Source organism: Dysidea avara, chromosome 15, assembly GCF_963678975.1.
Source record: "Dysidea avara chromosome 15, odDysAvar1.4, whole genome shotgun sequence".
NCBI classification, from domain to species: domain Eukaryota; kingdom Metazoa; phylum Porifera; class Demospongiae; order Dictyoceratida; family Dysideidae; genus Dysidea; species Dysidea avara.
In genome coordinates, this window is record NC_089286.1 from 481,506 (window position 1) to 503,030 (window position 21,525).

General features: G+C 37.4%; 3 protein-coding genes and 1 long non-coding RNA gene across 4 annotated transcripts; 1 reads left to right on the forward strand and 3 right to left on the reverse strand.

Annotated features, from left to right (window-relative positions):
• Positions 1–3,815: 3,815 nt before the first annotated feature.
• Positions 3,816–7,523, reverse strand: LOC136246112 (uncharacterized). The gene is made up of 12 exons (XM_066037579.1): positions 7,445–7,523; positions 6,639–6,834; positions 6,508–6,579; positions 6,316–6,375; positions 6,103–6,147; positions 5,983–6,051; positions 5,774–5,930; positions 5,668–5,725; positions 5,371–5,409; positions 5,291–5,323; positions 5,056–5,118; positions 3,816–4,557 (listed from the first exon to the last, which is right to left on the reverse strand). Exons 2-12 carry the CDS (start codon positions 6,643–6,645, stop codon positions 4,096–4,098), a joined length of 1,065 nt encoding a protein of 354 aa, XP_065893651.1. The 5' UTR covers positions 6,646–6,834; positions 7,445–7,523; the 3' UTR covers positions 3,816–4,095.
• A 4,437-nt stretch (positions 7,524–11,960) lies between these two features.
• LOC136246114 (uncharacterized) lies at positions 11,961–14,267 on the forward strand. The gene is made up of 2 exons (XM_066037581.1): positions 11,961–12,027; positions 12,091–14,267. The coding sequence occupies exon 2, from the start codon at positions 12,169–12,171 to the stop codon at positions 13,099–13,101; it is 933 nt and encodes a 310-aa protein (XP_065893653.1). The 5' UTR covers positions 11,961–12,027; positions 12,091–12,168; the 3' UTR covers positions 13,102–14,267.
• Positions 13,253–14,715, reverse strand: LOC136245930 (uncharacterized). The gene is made up of 2 exons (XM_066037381.1): positions 14,471–14,715; positions 13,253–14,288 (listed from the first exon to the last, which is right to left on the reverse strand). The coding sequence occupies exons 1-2, from the start codon at positions 14,713–14,715 to the stop codon at positions 13,253–13,255; spliced, it is 1,281 nt and encodes a 426-aa protein (XP_065893453.1).
• A 3,710-nt stretch (positions 14,716–18,425) lies between these two features.
• Positions 18,426–18,738, reverse strand: LOC136246087 (uncharacterized). The gene is made up of 3 exons (XR_010696241.1): positions 18,677–18,738; positions 18,580–18,621; positions 18,426–18,523 (listed from the first exon to the last, which is right to left on the reverse strand). It is a non-coding gene; the product is annotated as an uncharacterized lncRNA (long non-coding RNA).
• Positions 18,739–21,525: the final 2,787 nt, after the last annotated feature.

Sequence of the window (21,525 nt, forward strand, 5' to 3'; positions counted from 1 at the left end):
TTGCATAATAATGATGTAACATTTGGCAACGTACGTAACTTTCCTTATTAGGAAATACTACTATTAGAATTAGTATGCCATGTTTGAATTTTGCAAAATAGTCTCGTAAATGGAATATCCTATGCACAAACGGATTTTACCACATTACTCTGTGGTAAATGCCCATTATCCTGGTCTTTGATTGGAAGCACTATGATACTCGAGTGCGATGGGAGAGCTGAAAGAGGTTTATTGAATTTCTGCCATTACAGACTGAATTTTTTTTTCTACTTTTTAATATTTGACAAAAAACAAGCAAAAGTTAGTAATGTTATATATCATTGTAGGTCCGTTTATGGGAAATAGTTTAATGTTCACCATGATGGAATAGGTGGTTCTGACAAGGAGTAACAAAAGACAGAGTCTGGTATGTCAAAACGTGTATTTTAATAAAAATATTATTTTGTCTTTAAAAACAAAAGCAACTATAGTGGCGTTCAGGGCCAAAGGGTTAATGTGTTAATTAAATAGTGTGGTACAAAACTGAGCACTCTTTCAATTTACAATTTGAGAATGCTTATTTGTCACCATTTCCTATTTCACCAAATTAAACACTCGTGGCCTATGCATGTATGTCTAAAGCCGTCATAATGGCTACTGCAAAACATTAATAAGAACAAGCGCAATTGTTACTAAGCAACAGGAATTTTAAAAAAAACTAACTATTGATGCGACCACACCCCTTGTACATGCAACTGCTATGGCCCAAAATAACACTTATCTTAACAACTATTTAATTACCTTAGCAACTATTACAAAGCAACATGGATCACCTTAGGGTTAGGGTTATTGTTAGGGGTGTGGCTATCATCTGTCCTGGTTGCTAGTTTGGCCTTCTTACTTACTTCATCATCTAGACATTCTACTGAAATTGATCTATCTCTTTTGCTTCTCTCAATCTGTCTCTCTGGGGGTTGCTCTTCTTGGGGCTGTTCTTGTGGCATCTTAACTTCTGGGGGGTGTTCTTCTGGGATCTGTGATTGTTTCTTTTGAGTCTGTTCTTCAGTGGGCTGCTCTTTAGTAGTCAGTACACTTGATGCCATAGGGATCTCCATAAGGGCAGGCAATTTGTTTAACTTGTCAATAGATTTTCTCTGTAGTCTTTCTGCTCTTTCTCTCCAAGTTAGTTTTGTCACATGCTTATCCATCTTAAATACTTACAGTTAGAACAAATAGTAATGGGGGTATAGGTTAGGGTTAGGGTTTCAACCTGTGGCCCTATTAATCCCTTTAAGGGTGCTCTGTACAGTCCGCTTATATGGCTTCCCATGAAATTTAATTTGTTCTATAACTTACAAATGGTTTTAGCAAATGTTCTGTACTTTTTTACCGGATATATGCTAACACTAGTACACAGTTTAGTCCAAACCCAACTGCTAAATTTGCTTTAGAACATGAGTTACAGTTTTTCCCTTTATACTAGAACTAGTCCTACAGTTTACACACTAGAGCCTTGATACTTTTATGATACACCATGCTAAACAGCACAAACCATTGTGCGTTTTTATTTTTGTCTTTTAGCTTCTCATTCATCACATATTTATCTTTTGGGTTGACACTCCCAGAAATCCTTTTCTTTACTTCCATGTTATTCATCATCTGAACTTGCTATTTAAAATGGCAAACGCTCTTCTTTGGCAAAATTGCTAAAGTAGCTTGTGTGAAAATTTCATGTCTATTGGATTAAAAATGATGGAGTAGTTCTAATTTAAGTAAGAGGGTGTAGAATAGCAAGATGCGTGCGCTTGTTGCTATGGGGTACCTAATTTATGGGTACTAAAATGTGTCAACATGTAACAGACTAATTAAGTGACCATAATATGTGTATAGGTGAATGTAACACTGTAGTATCTAAGTTATCCGTACTTGTGTTGTGGCAGTAGAATCGAATACGCACTTTTCATGCATTGTAACAATGGATTCTTGCCAAACGCTTTTTAAGTACGTCAAATGTAATTATTTGTGCAACCACTCTATGCAGATATGGTCACGTTCAATATACATACAAATTAAGTGACTTATCTTATATGTCTCATCTCTAGTTCATATAGCCATATGTACAAGTCTGCCATGAGAGTATACATACTCAACAGCTGGAAAATGACCCAGTATCAACCAGTTAAAATCATAATCTTCACATAGATAACATTCATTATGACATAAAGTGAACTCCAGTTCAATAACTTGCAACTTGATGCATCTGCAGTAAAAGCCAATCATCTGTTGTTCATCTTCACTGTCAAAATCATTATCAGGTCTCGCATTAAAAACACATAAATCCATAGCTAGATAGGTCAGGTTCATGTCACATAATATACTGCTTGTGTGGTGTGTGGACAAATACTTACTTCTTGTATCTCCACTTACCTTTTACAATCTCTTTGTAATTGCTTGTCTATGGAAGAATGACTATTGCCGAATAGCGCGAGGATAAAATAAAAATCAAATTATTTTTATAGACGTTATTATTACAATGAAAAGTTGGCTCATTCAATTCATATTTTTTGTTTGCCTTTGTCTAGTAAGGAGGCTGCTCAATGCACTTTTATAAGTTTTTGCATCAATTACCACATTGGTTGTTTATCTTATAGCAGTCTGAATAGACATAGTCTTATATAGTCCCAGATATCAACACTTTTAAGGGGTTACCTCTGTACTCTTGAGTGTTTGATTTCTGGCCAGCTATATGGCAATATATGTACATAAAAATTGTAGTAATGTATTATACATCAAGCACAGTCCTTGGTGACAAATCAGTTGATACGTTAATGCACTTATGGTTTAGTAGCGATGCATTTTCTAAGTGAATATGTAATTGAAAAGTGTTGTTGATGTGGCCATTAAGGCAGGCTTCGCTGTATATATAGCAAAAGGCTGGATCCAGAACTACCTTTCTATTATCATAACTTCAAGCAATATTAAAGATATTGGAAAGCCAAATTTAGGCAGTCATAAATTATTTCTAATACAACATTCACAAATTAAAACTACGAGTGATGGGAGTATCATTCTAAGAATTTATTTTGGAACATTAAACACATCACCGCATAATACCAATATGGTAGTAGGAATCTGGCACTATGTGGGCATTATTTAAAAATAGAAAGCTTCAGCAGTTTCTAAATTTGCACACGTCCATTAAACACACTCATAGTACTCTAACATAATGGTCAGAATACTCATCACACAATTATATATAGTATTCTAATAAAGGAAAATAGAGAAGTAGTATTACACTTGAATCCAAAGTCTAATGCAGCATTATTGGAACAATGTTGGGAATAATGGACATCGGTCAAAAGGGCTGATGGGAACTACTAATACAGAATTGGTTTTCCAAAATCTTGTCATCTATATTGCATAATATTATTGTTATACGTACTATAATTGTAGATATCCACAGACAGCACTCAACATACATGTGTAGCTGGAAGATTAAGCCACTTCTCGTACTCTGATGACAGACAAGTGGATAATTCCGGAATATGATGTTGCAGATTAGACAGATGTGTTCCAATAAAACCAGACCAGGGCCAAGAATGATGAGTGACTATTTATTAAAACTCTTACATCAATCAAGTATATTTCTCAGGTATGTTGAACATGTCAAAGTAACTGACCATAGAAATGCCACCAATAAGGCCACCAAATCATACTTGTAGAGCCAGGTGTCCTACAGACCTTCAGCACTTGTGCTGTAAAGCATTGATAAAAAATTACTAATAACATGATAATTTTGTTTCATCATAAATACAATGACAATGTAATTTATAATGATAGTTATGGCATATTTTTCTTTAATAGATATTTCAATCTATCCTGAATTTGTTGTGCATCCTTAGAAATTCTATACTTGGTAGCAATCAGTCTGCACACAGATAGAGGAGGTGTGTTTGTGTTAGGCCACTCCATCAGGAGGTCTTTGTCTTGTTTTGCGGTAAACCCTCTTCTTTTTTGAGATTAAACTTCTATGTTTTTATGGGATTTTATTGCTGCCGTAAATGTTGTTTTCTGATAGTATTTGTCAGAGGTCTGGCTTGAGTGGCAGCTCTATAATTATTTTACCTTTGCATCTGATAGCCTTGCCTGTGTAGCACGCTGTTCCCTGATGGTTTTCTTACTTATAGTTGACTTCAGCCTGGCTATTGTTTTATGGACCTCCTGAACCCTTAGATGTAGTCTGATGTTGTCACTGTTGTCCTCAGTTAGATAATCTACAGCAGCTTTCAGCCATCCGACCCTCTCTAGCACTGTTGTTCCTGCATAGATCTTTACTTTCTGTAAATGATTAACGCACTCCCGTATATTTGCTTTATTCAATATGATATTTAGTGGTGTCTTTTGCATATATTGTTTGTAAGTAAAAAAATAATTCACACTACGTGCTGCAGTTTTTGCGGTATCTGGATTTCTTCCCTCACTGGTTAAATATTCAAAAAAGCTATCTTGACAAAAGTCGGTTGCAAAACATGTTCCAAGGTGGTATTGCTCAACCAAAAGCAACTCTTCTTGCTGTGCCTACATATGCAGAGAATTAAAGTATAAAGAAACACTAATAAAGAAAATGACACAGGTACATCAATTACTATACTACTACTGCTTGTCATTAAAATGATTACACATGTACAATATAGTACAGAAACAAATTGGTACACGAGCAAAAGACTTAAGTCACATCAAAATGAAAATTGGTGTCTAATACTAGAGATGCATCAATTTTGCCAGCAAATTAATTAGAATAATAGGTGAGTAAAAGCAATGAGCAAAATGCTGGCTAAATAGGTGAAAATTGTGTGAATTGGACATTTGGAAAAATAAAATTTGCACAAAAAAATTGAGATACTCTAATAGAACAGTCATACAAGAAATATTATAGCTAATTGTTATGGAAAAGTAATTGACAATCAATATGCTCTAATAGAACAGTCACATGTATTATCATGTGATATCTGTGTTCTTGCTATGATCCTATTATGATAGTGTATGTGTAATCAATATTGTAGTAATACGTTGTACCTCATTAATTGTAAACTCATTGTAGTCACCGTCATAGTCACTATCGCTGTCATCCTTTTCTCTCTGTAATTAAATTACATGTATAGCTAAATGTAAGGTTTTCTGAGGCCCTCTATGTACTTATACTGCCTTTTCAAAGTCTGTCAAATTGCTAACTTTATTTGTTAAGTATACACGACGTGTGAATATTGTCCTCTTATACTGTAGTGTATGCATAATACTTTTATCGACATACCTTGTACTTTTTTGTTGGTGGACTCATGGTTTCCTGTTTTACATGCAAGTTTTTATAACTCAGAATAAATTTAAGCTGACCTTATCACTGTCATCATGTCGGGACAATTTCTGTCTCACCTAAAAAATGAAAACACATGATGAATTATTGAATTTATGATTATAGATTGCAGGAATATACATGCATTAACATGTATTTTCATGCATACTACGTAGGCACATTAATTAAACCATACATTCAGTTATTTGCATAAGTGTCTACTGTAAAATTCATCTGAACTTGCTTGCTATAATGATGGTCGAACATGTTGGGGTGGTTGTTATAGACACCACTATGCAATTTTTTTGCATTGCCTAATTCATTTTAAGTATAGTTACCTTCCTAGAAGACCACGATGTTTTATCATCAGCACTATCTTCTTCTGTATCACTTTCTACTTACAGTATGTATGTATATGATTAACAATGTAAATCATGCTAACTAACTTTCAATGCAGATTTACATAATCTGTGTCTTAGATCTGCGTCCATTATTTTGTGGAAATGTTTTAAATGTTGAGATATTTTCAAAGGGGTCTTCTGGTACTGTTCTAGTGGACAATATTTACGAAATCTCTTTCTTTTCCGTGTCAATCTTTTATCTTGAAAAATATGTATTACAAATGTAAAAGCATGCCATCTTCAGTGTCTCACTGTTTTCTGACTTATTTCTATATTCATATTGTCCATGGATCTCTTCTGTTAGTAGTGGTCCTGGTTGAGCTATATATAGTCGCGGAAAGATGTCAAATATCTTTTACATGTAACCATTACCTTCTTCAATCCCTTCTTCTATCCCTTCTTCTGTCTGTAATGCTTCTGCCACAGAAGAAATACAGGTGTATAGTACTTCAGGTACAGGTATATAATTATTGTTATGCTGTAAAACCCCAACACAAGGCCAAGGTATTGATAACTACAATGCACAGGTAACCCCAAGGCAAGTAGAAAAAGTACAATATACACAAATTCTCTGTTTAGCTTTACCTTCTTCTGGCTCTATTCTCTTTTGCCATTCAGCTGCAGTGGAGGATGGTGTCAGGACAGCTGTTAGGTTAGATCATGAGTATTTCATTGTTAAGTATTACAAGGGTTGGCTTAGGAGTATTTAGCTAAATGTTAAAACATAGAATATTTGTTTTCTAGTAGTCATGCACCATGTATAATTGTAACCATTACCTTCTGTCAGCCCTTCATCTATGTCTATTGCTTTTGCCCATTTGCTCCTATTTGAGGATGGCCCCAAGTCAGCTACACGGTTTTAAACAAAGTGTAAGTATACGTGATTTCCTTGTTTTTGCATTTACCACCTTGCATGTTGTTCCATATTTCTTAGCATCTGCGTTCCTCCACTCGATGTCTTTATCTTTGATGTGGTAATTAAAGAATAGCTCATCCCCTTTCTGAATCATTTTCAGAGCAATAAATCCAATTCTCAATTGCTGTCCAATCAAAACTGGCTGCATGAGGCGGAGATTTGGGTGGTGGCTTGCATGGTTTATGTACCTATATACATTAAAACAACATATGCATGTATAGTACATGTACATACAATGTCATGCTCTATGTAGAAATATATTTCTACACAAATACATTGTGAGAATTTAAATAGTGAAATAGGGACCTATGTTGAAACTAAAAACCTGTTTGCAACAACTATACTGATCGACGGTCAGCTATACCACACAATAAACTGTGATTTCCATGTTTCATGTATTGTACTAAGGTTAATTGTTGTAAGTAAAGCTATATCCACTTCTACGTGTAGGTAGTGGTAGTGGTGTGAACTGCTCAAGTAGCTACGTTTTGCTGGCAGCTACAGATGGAGGAACTCGCAGGCTAGCTTCCTATACATGCAGGTATGTAAACACTTCACACTGTGAAAGTACATGTAGTGATGGTTATAGACTAACTGTCTCGTCAATTGAGTGTTATCACAGGAGATTATCAGTTCAAATAGACCTTACTTCTCACGGCCACAAAACAAACTGGCTGAACCAAACCCAGTTAATGCATGAAACCCTGGTGGAGCCTAATTTGTGTGACAGTTTAAATGTTTTTGATGCTATTTAGAGAGACCTACTATAGCAAAAGAGAATACACTCTACATTGATACCTGCCAGGGTCATTGCACTTTGGTGCTGCATCAAACGTGTAAATTGCACCTTTGTATCGTGCATCCAGGCAGTAACAGCCAACCCAAGTTCGGCATTTCTCTCTTCTCCTTCGTCTACCTGTCCACTCTTGTAGACCCTCTTGAGGTTTTATTGTAGACACTATAAAGTTGTAGAGCAATGCTGCAAATCATTCAGTTTTGCTATGCAGGGCCCGTAATTGTTGTTTAGAGCTGAAATGCATTCAGCATTATTACAGCCATAGCTGCTCCACAGAAGAAATAAAAGGGTTTTTTATTTCACGATATAGCTGCTCCAGAGAAGGGATAAAAGGGATACTGATTCTATGGATTATCCAGGTTGTGCTATAGGGTTAGGGCTGTAACTGGTGTCCCTCAAAAGCTGATTTTTAACTGTTATTTTGGCTCTTTCTTGTGTAAACATTTCGCAGTGTGTAGTGTGTGTGTGTGTACCCGTGTAGTGTAATGTGTGTCCACCTGTGTATATGGTGTGATGTGTGTTCACCTGTGTAGGCTTGAGCCAATTATACTTTGAAAATTGCCTATTATGCTTTTGAGCAGTGCTCAAAAATCCAGCCTATTATGCTAAAAATTATACTCAATCAAAATCTAGATTATGCTCAAGCACTGACTGTTTTATTAGAGTATATCTGCATTTCTTGACCGCTGTATTAGAGTAAGTGACTGCTGTATTAGAGTACCTCGATCTTATTGCCATGAAGTGTGAATAATCAGACAAGATATGGTAAAAATAATAACACTACAAGGTTTTTGATATGAAATGCAGTAATAATGTGCAGTGTGTTCATGTTGTGCCGTATTTTTGGAGTGCGCATTGCACATTTTAATTACAATTTTTCCTATTATGCTGGCATAATGCTTGATGCTTTTGCTAGCCTATTATGGTCAAAAGTATACCAGCATAATTGGTGCAAGCCTACACTTGTGTAGCGTAGTGTGTGTCTAGCTGTGGTGTCCAATTTTATTAATTATATGTAATAGTTATACCACAGGCACGAGTGTGTATATATGAGGCAAATGTACTTGTGCCTGTGGTATAGCTAATATTTTTGCTGTCCCTGTTCTTCATGTACAAACAACACACACTACCCCTTTTTACTCTATGTGTAATTAAGTAGTATATTTAAGTAGGTAGTTAGTTTTTGTAATTAGCTATTGGCAGTTCGTGCCTTTAGCTATCAGCCACCCCACTCCAATCTCCAATTATCATCGACACTCTTGTAATCAACTATAATTTTGTACATGTACGGTGTGGTTGTAAAACTAATAAATAAATAAATAATAAATAAATATACCACTTTCCTTTGATGTATTTGAGAGTGCCTTTGATGTGGTCTGGTATTATGTCAAACTCCTTTGAAGCGGCTTAATATATTATTATGGTTACTATGTCAAAGTTTATTAGTTCCAACTATACTATGTAAGGTTTTTAACAAACCTACATCACCAAGAGACAGTTTTGATTGTGCGATTCAGTTGGTCTCAATTGATAGCCACAGGAGACTCAATTGTAAACAACAGGAGAACTGGAAAATTCAATCCCACAATCACCATACTTTTGGTTCCATATATAGTGGAAGGGAGCACAATGGTACATCAATGAAATCTGATGAATTTTAGGAAAGTTTTAATGAGATATATGCACACTTAACTGTGCAATATCAATGTTATTGCACAGTGTATATCTCATTAACATTCCAGAACCAGTGCAATATGTGATATATACACTGGCTTTTCCCTTTGATCTGAGGTGTGCATATCTGAAATTTGTACTGTTGATGTGTACTTACTTACTTGTACCTACTGTAGCAGTGAAGCGGAGACGTATCGGATTTGAGTTGTTTGAAAATGCAGGTACAAATTTAGTATCTGTCACATCTGTACAGCTCTGTGTGTGTGTGTGTGTGTTTAGTATGTACTCTAAAGTGATGGTGAATAGAACAGTCACTCTAATGCAGCCACCACATCAAGGTACTCTTATTCTTATAGAGCAGTCACTCTAATACAGCCATTAGATCAAGATACTCTAATAGAACAGTCACTCTATTACAGCCACCAGACTGAGATACTCTAAATAGAATGGTCATTCTAACACAGCTACCAGATTGAGATAACTCTTGTGTAGTGTAGTGTAGTGTTGCATGTGACTACCTGTGTAGTGTAGCGTGTGAGTCTACCTGTGTAGTGTTGTATGTGACTCTAAAGTATTTATTAGAGCATAGCTCTTCTATGGTTTCTTATGCTGCAAATGATTGCTCGTTGGATGTTCTCTGGTAAAACCGTTCACAGGTTGCCCTGCTGTGACTCATCTGATCACAGACCTCATCTAAGCAACTTGTCTTGTGCTTCTTGGTTTCCATGGATACAACTTTGCAATGGATTGTGGCATTTGGAGTTTCGAGATTAAAACACTTGGCAACTTTGTTAATGGCTTCTGATACATACTACCTGTGTAGTGTAGTGTGTGAGTCTACCTGTGTAGTGTAGTGTGTGTCTACTACCTGTGTAGTGTAGTGTGTGAGTCTACCTGTGTAGTGTAGTGTGTGTCTACTACCTGTGTAGTGTAGTGTGTGAGTCTACCTGTGTAGTGTTGTATGTGACTACCTGTGTAGTGTAGTGTGTGTCTACTACCTGTGTAGTGTAGTGTGTGAGTCTACCTGTGTAGTGTGTCTCAATGTGTATTGTGGTGAGTGTGTCACTGTCTCGCATAAGCCTCTATGTCACTACACATATTTTGCTTTTGTTGCAGGTAGCCATTTGAAATGAACAAACTAAACTTGATTTTTTTTATTGTGTATAGTCAAATATATGTTCTATTTAGCCATAATTTTAAACTATGTTTTTATTGTTCCATATTGAATTCATCAGGAGCAGTGTGTCTGTGTGTATTTGGTGCATGTGTACGTGCACATGTTATTAGAGTGATTGTACTAGTGGTGTAGATAATTATACTGTATGAGAGAAAGTAAACATGTTCAAAACAGATAAGTACAACACCTCGGACACATGCAACAATAGAGATGTAGGAAGCTACAAAAATAAAATAAGCTATAGTACAACACACACACAAACTACAAAGGCAAAGTAAATTATCCAATCTACACAATCACATGCCAAAAAGATCTATTGAGAGTAACTGATTGCTTGATAAGCAGCTTTAGGACTAGAATATTTCTAAATTGCCATAGACTGTTGTATTACTGCTGGAGGGCCTTCTTATGTATTATGTCACTAATAATCTACTGATTCTCATTGTTAGCCATTGCATGCTGCTGTAGCTCAAGATTATTTTAATATTCACGCTAAAAGTGCAACCACGATATTAGGCAATCACATGAGTGCACTCCTACAGTAAGTTGATGACATCACTGTTTGACTGCTCTATTAGAGTAGTTGAACATTCTATTATTAGAGTACATCGACTTTTCAACCTGTGCTCATAGACATCAATCTCTTGATTCTCAGGTCTTTAGAAAGACAAGTTCTCTAACCCTAATTACACTCATTATTCTCGTGGATGCGGATTGCCCTATAAAGCCTGCATTGGCCCTGCAAACGTCCTGCTATGTAATTCAGGGGGTGTGGTATGCTAGAATAGTTGCAACTTACAAGGGCTAGTGTTTTCATTCCGTGCTAATGTTTTTAAAATTTAGTGCAGGTTTTTGTAGACTACTTTTCCTTTATTACAAATCACTATAGCAACTGAACGTTCTATTAGAGTATTTCGATTCAAACTCGTGACGACTGCGTGGTGAATCAATTTTGCCAGAACCTTAATACGTAAAACGATTTCCAGGTGCAATACTTCACAGAAAGTCCTATAGTAACATAGAAATTGCTTGGCGGTGCTCTGGTGGCCAGGATACTGCTGGAAGATGTGACGCAGAGGGAGCTCGGGGACGGAAACTACTGCACATTCTCAAGTATCAACCATGACTTGTATGGTTCAAATTAACCAATGAGAACATACTTTAGACTGAGATATACTTATTGGTGTAAAATATACAAAATTGATTAATGAATGAGTGAGATATGGACCGGACATTGTTGAGGTTTTAGGGACACCGAAGAATTTTAAAAGGACAGTACTGATATATATGGCCTCTCTATTATGTTTAACATGTATTGTAAGGATGAAGGTACAAGATAGTGAAAAATAGATATGATTGGTTTCCATTAGAATAAGTTATGGGCCTGTAAATTCATGAGACTTTGGTATTCTCCTATATTTGGGGAGTCCCTGCAGCAGATCTTAGCAATAGGAGAGCTACATAGTATGAATATGTCAATATTCAGTTGCTAATAAGCACAGACACAGCAAAACTGTTACTTAATATTTTAGGTCATATGCTTGCACGTCCCTAAATGATGTCCCTATACGTCCCTGAAAAACGTTGCCATGGCAACCATGTCAAATGAAAGAGGAGAGTCTAAGGTAAAATGTACACCTATATATTCCCAAGTCGGGACATCTTATACTGCGTTTACACTGCCATTGCTACACGGGTTGAGCAGGGCTACCACGAAACTACTTACTTTAAAGTGTAAGTGTAAACAAGAGACGAGTCGACCTATCTATTGTTGACTCGACTCGCTTCACAATGTAGGGTCATACCCGAGTAAATCGTGTCAGCTCTGGTTCACGTGAGGCACAACGTGGCGCTTGAAGTGATAGTGATATCGAAATGGCGGTATGGCAAGACGATGAAACGACAAAATTGTTGGAGTTGTGGGGGGAAGAGAGTGTGCAAGCTTCGCTGGAAGGTTGTATCAGAAACATCACCATTTACGACAAGATTGCAGCAGAGCTCACTTCATGTGGTTACCAAAGAACGGGAATGCAGTGCCGAGAACGAGTCAAAAAGCTCAAGAAAGATTACAAAAAGACAAAAGATAACTTAAATGAAACGGGAAACAAACGAAAGCTTTGTAAGTTTTACGAGCAAATAAACTGTATCCTCGAAGACAGACCATCAACTAAACCTGCGATAGTCCTTGATTCATCCGATTATGATGTGGACAAGGCGGCGGAACTGCCCGATTCAGGTGAGTTGCAATCTTGTATTGCAGGTAGCAGCAATGACCTGAAAACCAATGAAGACAAGTTGAAGAAGCCTGAGGAGATATCTGAAAATGATGAGCCAGTAGAGAAGGATAAGCTGGGAGAGAAATCTGATAAGTCTGGAATGAAAGGAAAAGGGCTCAAGAAGGATGATAAATCTGAAGTGAAGAAAGAGTTGGTCAAAAGAAAGAAGAAACCAACACGCGAAGAAAGAATGGAAAAGTCGATGAATGTAGTTCTTGAAAAGGTAATGAAAAGACAGCAAGAAAGTGATGATAAGTATGTAGAGCTAGAACTTAAGCGCATGAAAATGGAAGAACGAATCATGGAAATGGAGAATGAGCGAAGAAAGGAAGATCGTGATTTTCAATTTCGAATGTTATCAATGATGTCTCAAGGCCACCCTGTACCTTTCCCAAACCCATATTACACAGTTCCACCAGATTATTCAGCAGGTAGCAGAAGTGGTAGTAGCTACTACTCTGGCAGTAGCACCAATAGTGGAGGATATCCCATGTATCAGTCTTTGCCAGGGTCATCACCAGACATTGCGTAGTGGACTGTGTTTAACATGTTATGATTTGGTTATTGTATAATTTACCCATGTTTAATGTTATAAGACCACAGTTTGCACAAATTTTTATTACAATCAGTATATCATCAAAATTAATGATTTATACACTTCCCATTATATATATATATATATGCTACGAGTAGTACTGGACAAGAGCATTCCGTATGGTTGATGCAGCATCACTTGTTACAGCTGTTGTCCCAGCTGAAGGTGGCTGCTCCAGTAAATCACAATGTTCTTCTATCCAACTTTCATTAAATCGATCACCATGCACTTCACAGACATTATGAAGAATGCAACAAGCTGTTATAACAGTGGGAACATGCTCAACAATCATGTCATTACTTTTACAAAGTCTTCTCCACCTAGCTTTCAATCTACCGTACGCATTTTCAACAACAATTCTTGCACGAGACAAGTTGTAATTAAAGTTCTTCTGTCCTTGCGTTAGGGCTGAACCATGAGGAAACGGCTTCATTAACCATGTACTTAAAGGATACGCGGAGTCAGCAACTACAAATATAGGTATATCCACTTCTCCAATCCTCACCTTATTTCCTTGCAAAATATTGTTTTCACTACCCAATTTAAATATCTTTGAGTTAGCAAATACACGTGCATCATGCACGCTACCAGGCCAGCCCACATAAACATCACGAAATAAATATTCATGGTCTACAACACCCTGTAAAATTACTGAGTACCAGCCTTTCCTGTTGTAATAGTCTGTGTGGTTTAATGCTGGAGGTTTAACAGGTATGTGGCATCCATCCACTGCACCACCACACTGAACCATTCCCCATTTCAGTCTGAATCCATTTACCACATGTACAAGTTGTTCATCCATGGGAAACTGTATGTACTTCTTCAAGAGTATCCTAACAATTGCCTCACAAGTGTCATGAACTATCACGCACACAGTACATCTTGCTACTCCAAATAAGTGACCTATAGTTCTATATTCCCCACAAGTAGCCAAACACCATAGAGTAATTGCCACTCTGTGTGGTACAGCAATTGCTTTGCGTAGCACAGTATCCTGTCGTTTAATCAAAGGACTCAGTTGTGTGCAGAGGTAATCAAAGGTATGTTTGCTCACTCGAAAATTCTCCATCCAATCGTCCTCTGAAAATGTCTTCAACACAATATCATCCCACCAGTGTGTGGATCTAGTAAAAAAACTAAAGACATGCATACATGCGTATAAGAACCCATGCAATTACCAGATATAAAATACAGCACAGCCTGTAGCTTCTTTTCTGAAGGCCACTAGATTAATACTTGCAATTGGCCGTCCAAATTAAATAAGCTAGCTAGCACAAGCAAATATGGATACTTGTGTATTTTTTACCTATCAAATTTCCACACTATTTTGGGACGAGGAATGGAATACAAGAACGAAGTAGCAACAAACAATACCATTAACCAACTAGTGCAGTACTCCCCACGCTTGGATACTCTTCGTGACAAAACTCTTCGTCTGCTTAGGTTTTTTCGTCGCTGTCTTAGGAGTCTCTCGTACTTTGCTCTACAGGCGTTATCAGTAGCGAAGGAGTGAACAAGAATAGCCATTGGCTTATTACCGACAGTCGTCATTGTATAACCGAACGCCACAATCAGTTGATAGATCGATAGTTAAAATTACGCATGCGCAATAACACATTAACTTGTAATCAGCCTTCAAATTCATAGCAAGTGTAAACAGGAGTCACAAAACAGAGTTGACCCCAGGTCAAAGTCTTACCCGGGTAGCTTGGTTGCAGTGTAAACGCAGTATTAGGGTCCTTACATGGAACCTCAAATGTCCCCGTATGTCCGTCTATGGCCCTGGTGAAACCTCAGATTTAAAACCAAATTGTGCATATTCCTGAGGTCAATGGTGTACTTTTGGAGCTTTCGGAGACATTAACATATCCAAATAGGAATTTTATGGGCAACATTTTGTCCAGGGATTGTTTCGTTTTGTCCAGGAATAGACCTTTTGCTTCGGATCACATGAGATATTGATGTATATTTTGTGATACTGCAGGGTTTAATGTAAATAGATGCGACATTGAGCTTCTCCCGATTGCGAATAGCTAATGATTTTATGTGTGCTGCTATGCTTTATTTAAACGAGCCACGCCCACTCTTTGATTGCAAGTTAATGCTAGCAACTTTCGAATGCGCAGATAAATAACAAAATAATATTTTTTTGCTGTGCATGTGAAGTAGGCGTTATTGTGTAGCGTCGGTTAGCAGTGGTGCCAAACTCACATAGCCTCTTGTGGTAACTGACCAACGCTTACGCTCAAGCCCAACACGGACGTTTACGCGATATTCGATCATTTGTAATGCACCGAAAGGCTAGGGAGTCATGCATACCTACTGTGTGCGTGCATGCCTACCTACTACCTACGTGGCACATACTGTGTGATCACGCGAGTAATGCAAACCAAATCGGAAGTTATGTCACGTGACAACTCTATTGGGCCACGTTCTCCATTGAGGCTCGAGGCATACCTAAAATCTCGCTACAGTGAGTAGATGTAATATATAATCTAGTATAAAAAAATATCCTGATGCGGCCGACGGTTCCTGATACATTTGCACCAGTTTAATAGTGTTAAATACCCTGCTTAGGCTATTTAGATATTTACCGTTTGCCAACAGCCTCGTTTGAAAAGCACTGCATTATGGCTGGCTATGGTCCCATGGCATGATGTGCCATGATGTGCCTTAATTCGATTATTATATCATGTCATCCTATTACAGGTACCAGACATGGAGACAGCTGCAGCTGGTTTTTATTTATTTCTTTGCAAATACTGAGGTTAAAATGCCATAATTATGATCTACTACCACGATATGTCATACTTAGGCAGGCATCAGACATGGAGACAGCTGCAGCTGGTTTTTATTTATTTCTTTGCAAATACTGAGGTTAAAATGCCATAATTATGATCTATTACCACGATATGTCATACTTAGGCAGGCATCAGACATGGAGACAGCTGCAGCTGGTTTTTATTTATTTCTTTGCAAATACTGAGGTTAAAATGTCATAATTATGATCTATTACCACGATACGTCATACTTAGGCAGGCATCAGACATGGAGACAGCTGCAGCTGGTTTTTATTTATTTCTTTGTAAATACTGAGGTTAAAATGCCATAGTTATAATCTATTACCACGTTATGTCATCCTTAGGCAGGCATCAGACATGGAGACAGCTGCGCTCTTTTTTTATTTTACTTATTAAGGCTTTACAACACAAATGCTAGCGGCTATGTGGTTTGTTGTGCTGAAAATGACTGTTCATTGGATGTTCTCTGGTAAGTTCACGGGTTGCCCTGTTGTGGCTCATTTGTGATTCTTGGTTTCAGTGGATACCACATTGTGATGAATTATGGTATTTGGAGTTTCTAGGTTAACATGCTTGGCAATTTTGTTGGCTTCTGATCATGGCATGCTTCTGTATGATGTGCATAATAAAAGTTCACACAGGCACTTCTTAGGTATTTCATGGCATACAGCACATTGTTGTTGTTAAGGATCTTAATAATATTGCTTTTATCTTTTCCTCTACGGTTTGTTGTGCTAAAGAAGATTAGACCAAGTGAGTGGATTATAATAAGAGTATAAGTATACCCTAGAAATGACTTTGGCAGTGTCAGGACCACTACCAGTTGGTATTAAATAAAGTATGATATATAAACGTATATAAACTATTTGTGGATCATTAGATGGCTAATACTCTTAAAATTTGAATTTTTGAAGTTAGGCTTAGGATTGAATTTGTTGTGAAAATAATACTACCTGGTCCATCGCTGCTGTCTTGTGACATACCACTTTATTTTATGATAATTTATACATATGCAAACAGTATTTATAGCTAATACAAAATTATTTTTTTACTACATATCGCTTTTTTAATGTTTTCCAATGATCCTGGAACTGTTTGTCAGTTTTGTCATGCAACATCTTGTATTTCTTAGTCATCTCACGGCAGAGAGCCAACGGCACCGTATTATTAGTTAACGGCCACTCAATAGCGATGATGTCACTTTGATCGCTTCTAAAGTATTTATAAGAGCATAGCTCTTCTATGGTTTCTTGTGCTGCAAATGATTGCTCGTTGGATGTTCTCTGGTAAAACCGTTCACAGGTTGCCCTGCTGTGGCTCATCTGATCACAGACCTCATCTATGCAACTTGTCTTGTGCTTCTTGGTTTCTGTGGATACAACTTTGCGATGGATTGTGGCATTTGGAGTTTCGAGATTAAAACACTTGGCAGCTTTGTTAATGGCTTCTGATACATTTCGGTATTCATTCCCAGTTGGTGTTAAAAAGAAACGTGACTCAAATGCCCTGCATTGAGGTGTTAGCTTGCTTCTTATATGTTGAAGATACATGTTCATTACATCATTGATGTTCTTGCTAACGATAACCCTAGCTGGCCCTTGTGCTGCTGTCTTATGGCGTACTACCTTTATTAGATAGTTCCTTTATTTTCATCATCTTCTTCCTTGTTGTTGTACTCATCTATCATCATATTCTGAATAGCTGCTGGTCTCTGGGCACTTAAAAACATTAAGTTTGCTGCCATGTATGCATTTATTAGTTTGATGTCTTCAGATGTAATTGCCCCACTCTTGGCTCTTTCAATGGTAGCAGTGACTTCGTGCTTTACAGCATTTGAGTCAATAAACTCATAAGGGCTGCTTGCTGTTTCTGCCTAAAAATAAAAGAAACTAATTACCATGGTATAGATATAATGTTAGACTGTTATTTTTGCAAATTTTATTAGTCAATTTTATAATACGAAGTGGGCTACCCGGACTGAAATTTATTTATCATTGGCTGTGAATACAGTAAGAACTTGCCAGTAGGGTTAGAACAATTAGGAGCAGTGTCCCTAGGATTAGGAGCAGCATTCCTAAGAAACGCAACTAGGATTAGGGCTTCATTTAAAATCAATATTTGTATTATTTAATGCAGCAACAATAAGAAGAGGTGGCAGATAGCATGGTGGGGTACAGTAGTTGAAGTAAGGGAGTTTAGGCAGTTAGCGGTGCCCCAGTTGATACAGCTTTTTTTGATTTTTACACCTTTTGGCTGACATACAAGCTAAAATATTGTGTGAGCATGCTGAATATATTCTACACCACAAAAACTATGTATATAACGGACGGCAAGGAGTGTTTATTAGAGTAACTATACAACAGCAGTGTTGTATGTATACTGCATATCTATCATGCAGGAATGTGTTCAATACTCTAGCCAAAGCAAGTAGTTAACCTGCTAAAATCTTAATGACACAACCCTACATTATAATATGCATACAGTGTCCACGAGAGGTAAAATTTGTGTACAATGGCATCATTATAAAATCATCTTTCCTTTTCTTCTTGACATATGAGCTAAAATATGTGAACATGCTGAATAACAGCAGTCGAACACATTATACATGACTTACTGTCTACTTTGGTTTTAATCACAGCTGAGCGTAAGCGTCTTTCTGTAGAATTAGCATACAGTGTAATTAGAGTTTAAGATTAAATTATTAGTATTACCATTATGGGGTGCCTTTGATCCACACTCAGAGGCCTTTGTGATAGCATATATATTATCTGCAGAAATTGTACAGTGGTGTTACATACCTGAAAGCTATGTATGCACATTGTCAGAATTATTGCATGGCTTTGTGCTGCATTGGTACTTGTTGTATAAACACACTGATTGCATAACTAGTCTGGTGGCTAGTTAGTTGGAAGCAGGTTACCATTGATGCATGAATGCAGTTAGATAGTGCTAGCCTATTTGCAGGCAACAGGTTTTGTAGCTAGCTATACTCTTGTACTCTGATTCAATGGAGGTTGCTGACTGCTCTATTAGATTCAAAGAATTAAGCTCCATGGATCGAAATATCCACCTAGCATGCTAGCGACTCTGCTTTTACTGTGTATCATGTTGCCTCGAATTCATCTCTCTATGATTTCACATGCTGACATGATCGGCTAGCCCACAGTAAGAAGGGGCGGCCGCGCCAGATGCAGCTCACGTGTGTAAACAGTGGAGCTATTGAGGGAGCCACTCCGAAGCCACTCAATCTCCTGGTCTCACCATTAGGCTAAATGTAATCGGAGAGGCATATATTGTTCATATGATCCAAGTGGACGGCAATAAGACCATTCATTATAACTCAATAGCTCCACTGTTTACATACGTGAGCTGCATCTGGCGCGGCCGCCCCTTCTTACCGTGGGCTAGCCTATCATGTCAGCATGTGAAATCATAGAGAGACAAATTCGAGGCAACATGATACACAGTAAAAAGCAGAGTCGCTAGCATGCTAGGTTGATATTTCGATCCATGGAGCTTATAACCAGGTAAGTTTCACACGTTGTACACGTTGCAGTGCGTTGTTAATTATTTGTATTCAATAGTATTAAATTCCCATGTGCAATGAATTCTGTGTATATTGGTATTTATTACTTAGAGGTCCTGCGTGAATGGTGGGAACCCAATAATGTACCCTCTGGTAAATGACAAATATACTTTGTCAACAAGGCATGTTTCCTGGCTGCGTCACAATCTAACCGGGGGCCGAATAGTCTCTACATGTAAAGATTCAGTATAGTCTCGCGTAGCGAAACCGCTTTTAATATTTTGTGTGTGGATTAGAAGGAGAAAAAAACAAGGAAGTGTGAGGCTAGAACATAAAGGTTTGTGTTTACATGGTAATCAGCAGCCCTTAGAAGCCATGCACGCAGGAGAACTGCAAGAACAACAGTCCTATGCCTAACTCACTGCCTGCCAATGCAAGACTAATTGTTTAGTAAATCAGATGCTTCCCTTTGAAGCAGATACATGGTCATCATTAGAGTAAAGGTATTACCTTCACTGAGCTCCATTGCTTGTGTTTGAGTTGACACTGTATTGGCTTCACCAACTGCAGAAGTTCCTGTATGTTGTTATATTACAATAAAGCTAAGAGTAAAGGTATTACCTTCACTGAGCTCCATTGCTTGTGTTTGCGCTGACACTGTACTGGCTTCACCAACTGCAGAAGTTCCTGTATGTTGCTATATTATAATAAAGCTTAGAGTAAAGGTATTACCTTCTGTTGCTAGTGTTTGCGCTGACTCTGTATCAACTGCAGAATTTCTAGTAGTGGTCAATCTCTTGTTCTTGAGGTCTCTAGCCATGTCCATTCGTGTCCAGATGTCACCAGCCTGTAATTTATTGTAAAATTATAAGTTGCTTACAGCAGAAGTTGTGTGCATACACCACTGAAATAGTGCAAGCATAACAATGGCAAAGGATCAAGGTACTCTAATAGAACAGTCACTTTCTCTAATAAGACAGTCTAGCTAGAGTCCTTAAATCTTAACTAATATGCTGATATTTGGCACAAATTTCAGGAATAATAATAGCTAACTCAGGAGTAATGTTGAACATTATAGGAGAATTAAAAGGAGTTTCTAGAAAGCACAATTGCAAGATTTTGGAGCATAATAGACTTAAGCCTAGCCCTTGAGCTAAGATATTTGGTTTCTCCATGTGTATCTGACAGACAGTACACGTATTATGGCACATGCAATGGACCATATTACAAACCTTTCCTACACTTGTAAATGTACTAACCTTATATGTAGTAACTGCCTTGCATACAGGCAGACATACAAACCACAGTTGTAGGTGTCTTCTTGAATATGCAGATCGAACTAGTTCAAAGTTATGGTATTATGTATTTAGTCTGTGTATCTGCTACCTGTTTGAAGTTCCAACCCATCCAATCAAATGCATGCCCATTCCGGTTTAGGTATTCCACTTCTACCAGGTTTCTAAATTGAAAAAAAGAGAAACATTTAACATATAGATTTTGTATCATCTGGAATAATGGTGTAAAAAGGAATTGTTTACACAACTGGTATCAACGGTAAGATTTATTGGTAATCCTGCAAGCTGGATTGCCTAAGGACACTTGAGTAGTTTCCCATAACAAACCACTTGCAATATTCTTAATTACTGGTTCCTCTATTACAACAGTGGTGTGCAATGTAGCATAGTACAAAAGTATGCATATGCTTACTTAAATCTTTTAACTAAGTCACTTTCCCTGGTACCATTCCGTCTTTGCATTGGATCAAGAAAGACCAATTAGTGCGGTTGTTATAAGTAAATAATATGCCATACCCGGAAAAAAATGGTACCAAGACAAATTTGGTATCAAAAGATTCAGAATTTATTATAGAACAACATACTTAAAATCCTCTCTCAAATCTTTTGGGGAAAAAAAGTTATTCATTTATAAATAATAGAGGGTAAAGTATCAGATTCATCCTTCATTTGTAGCAAACATAATGTCCATCACCTCAACATATGTTGGCGGCACCTGAAAAAGTCTACAACTAGACGG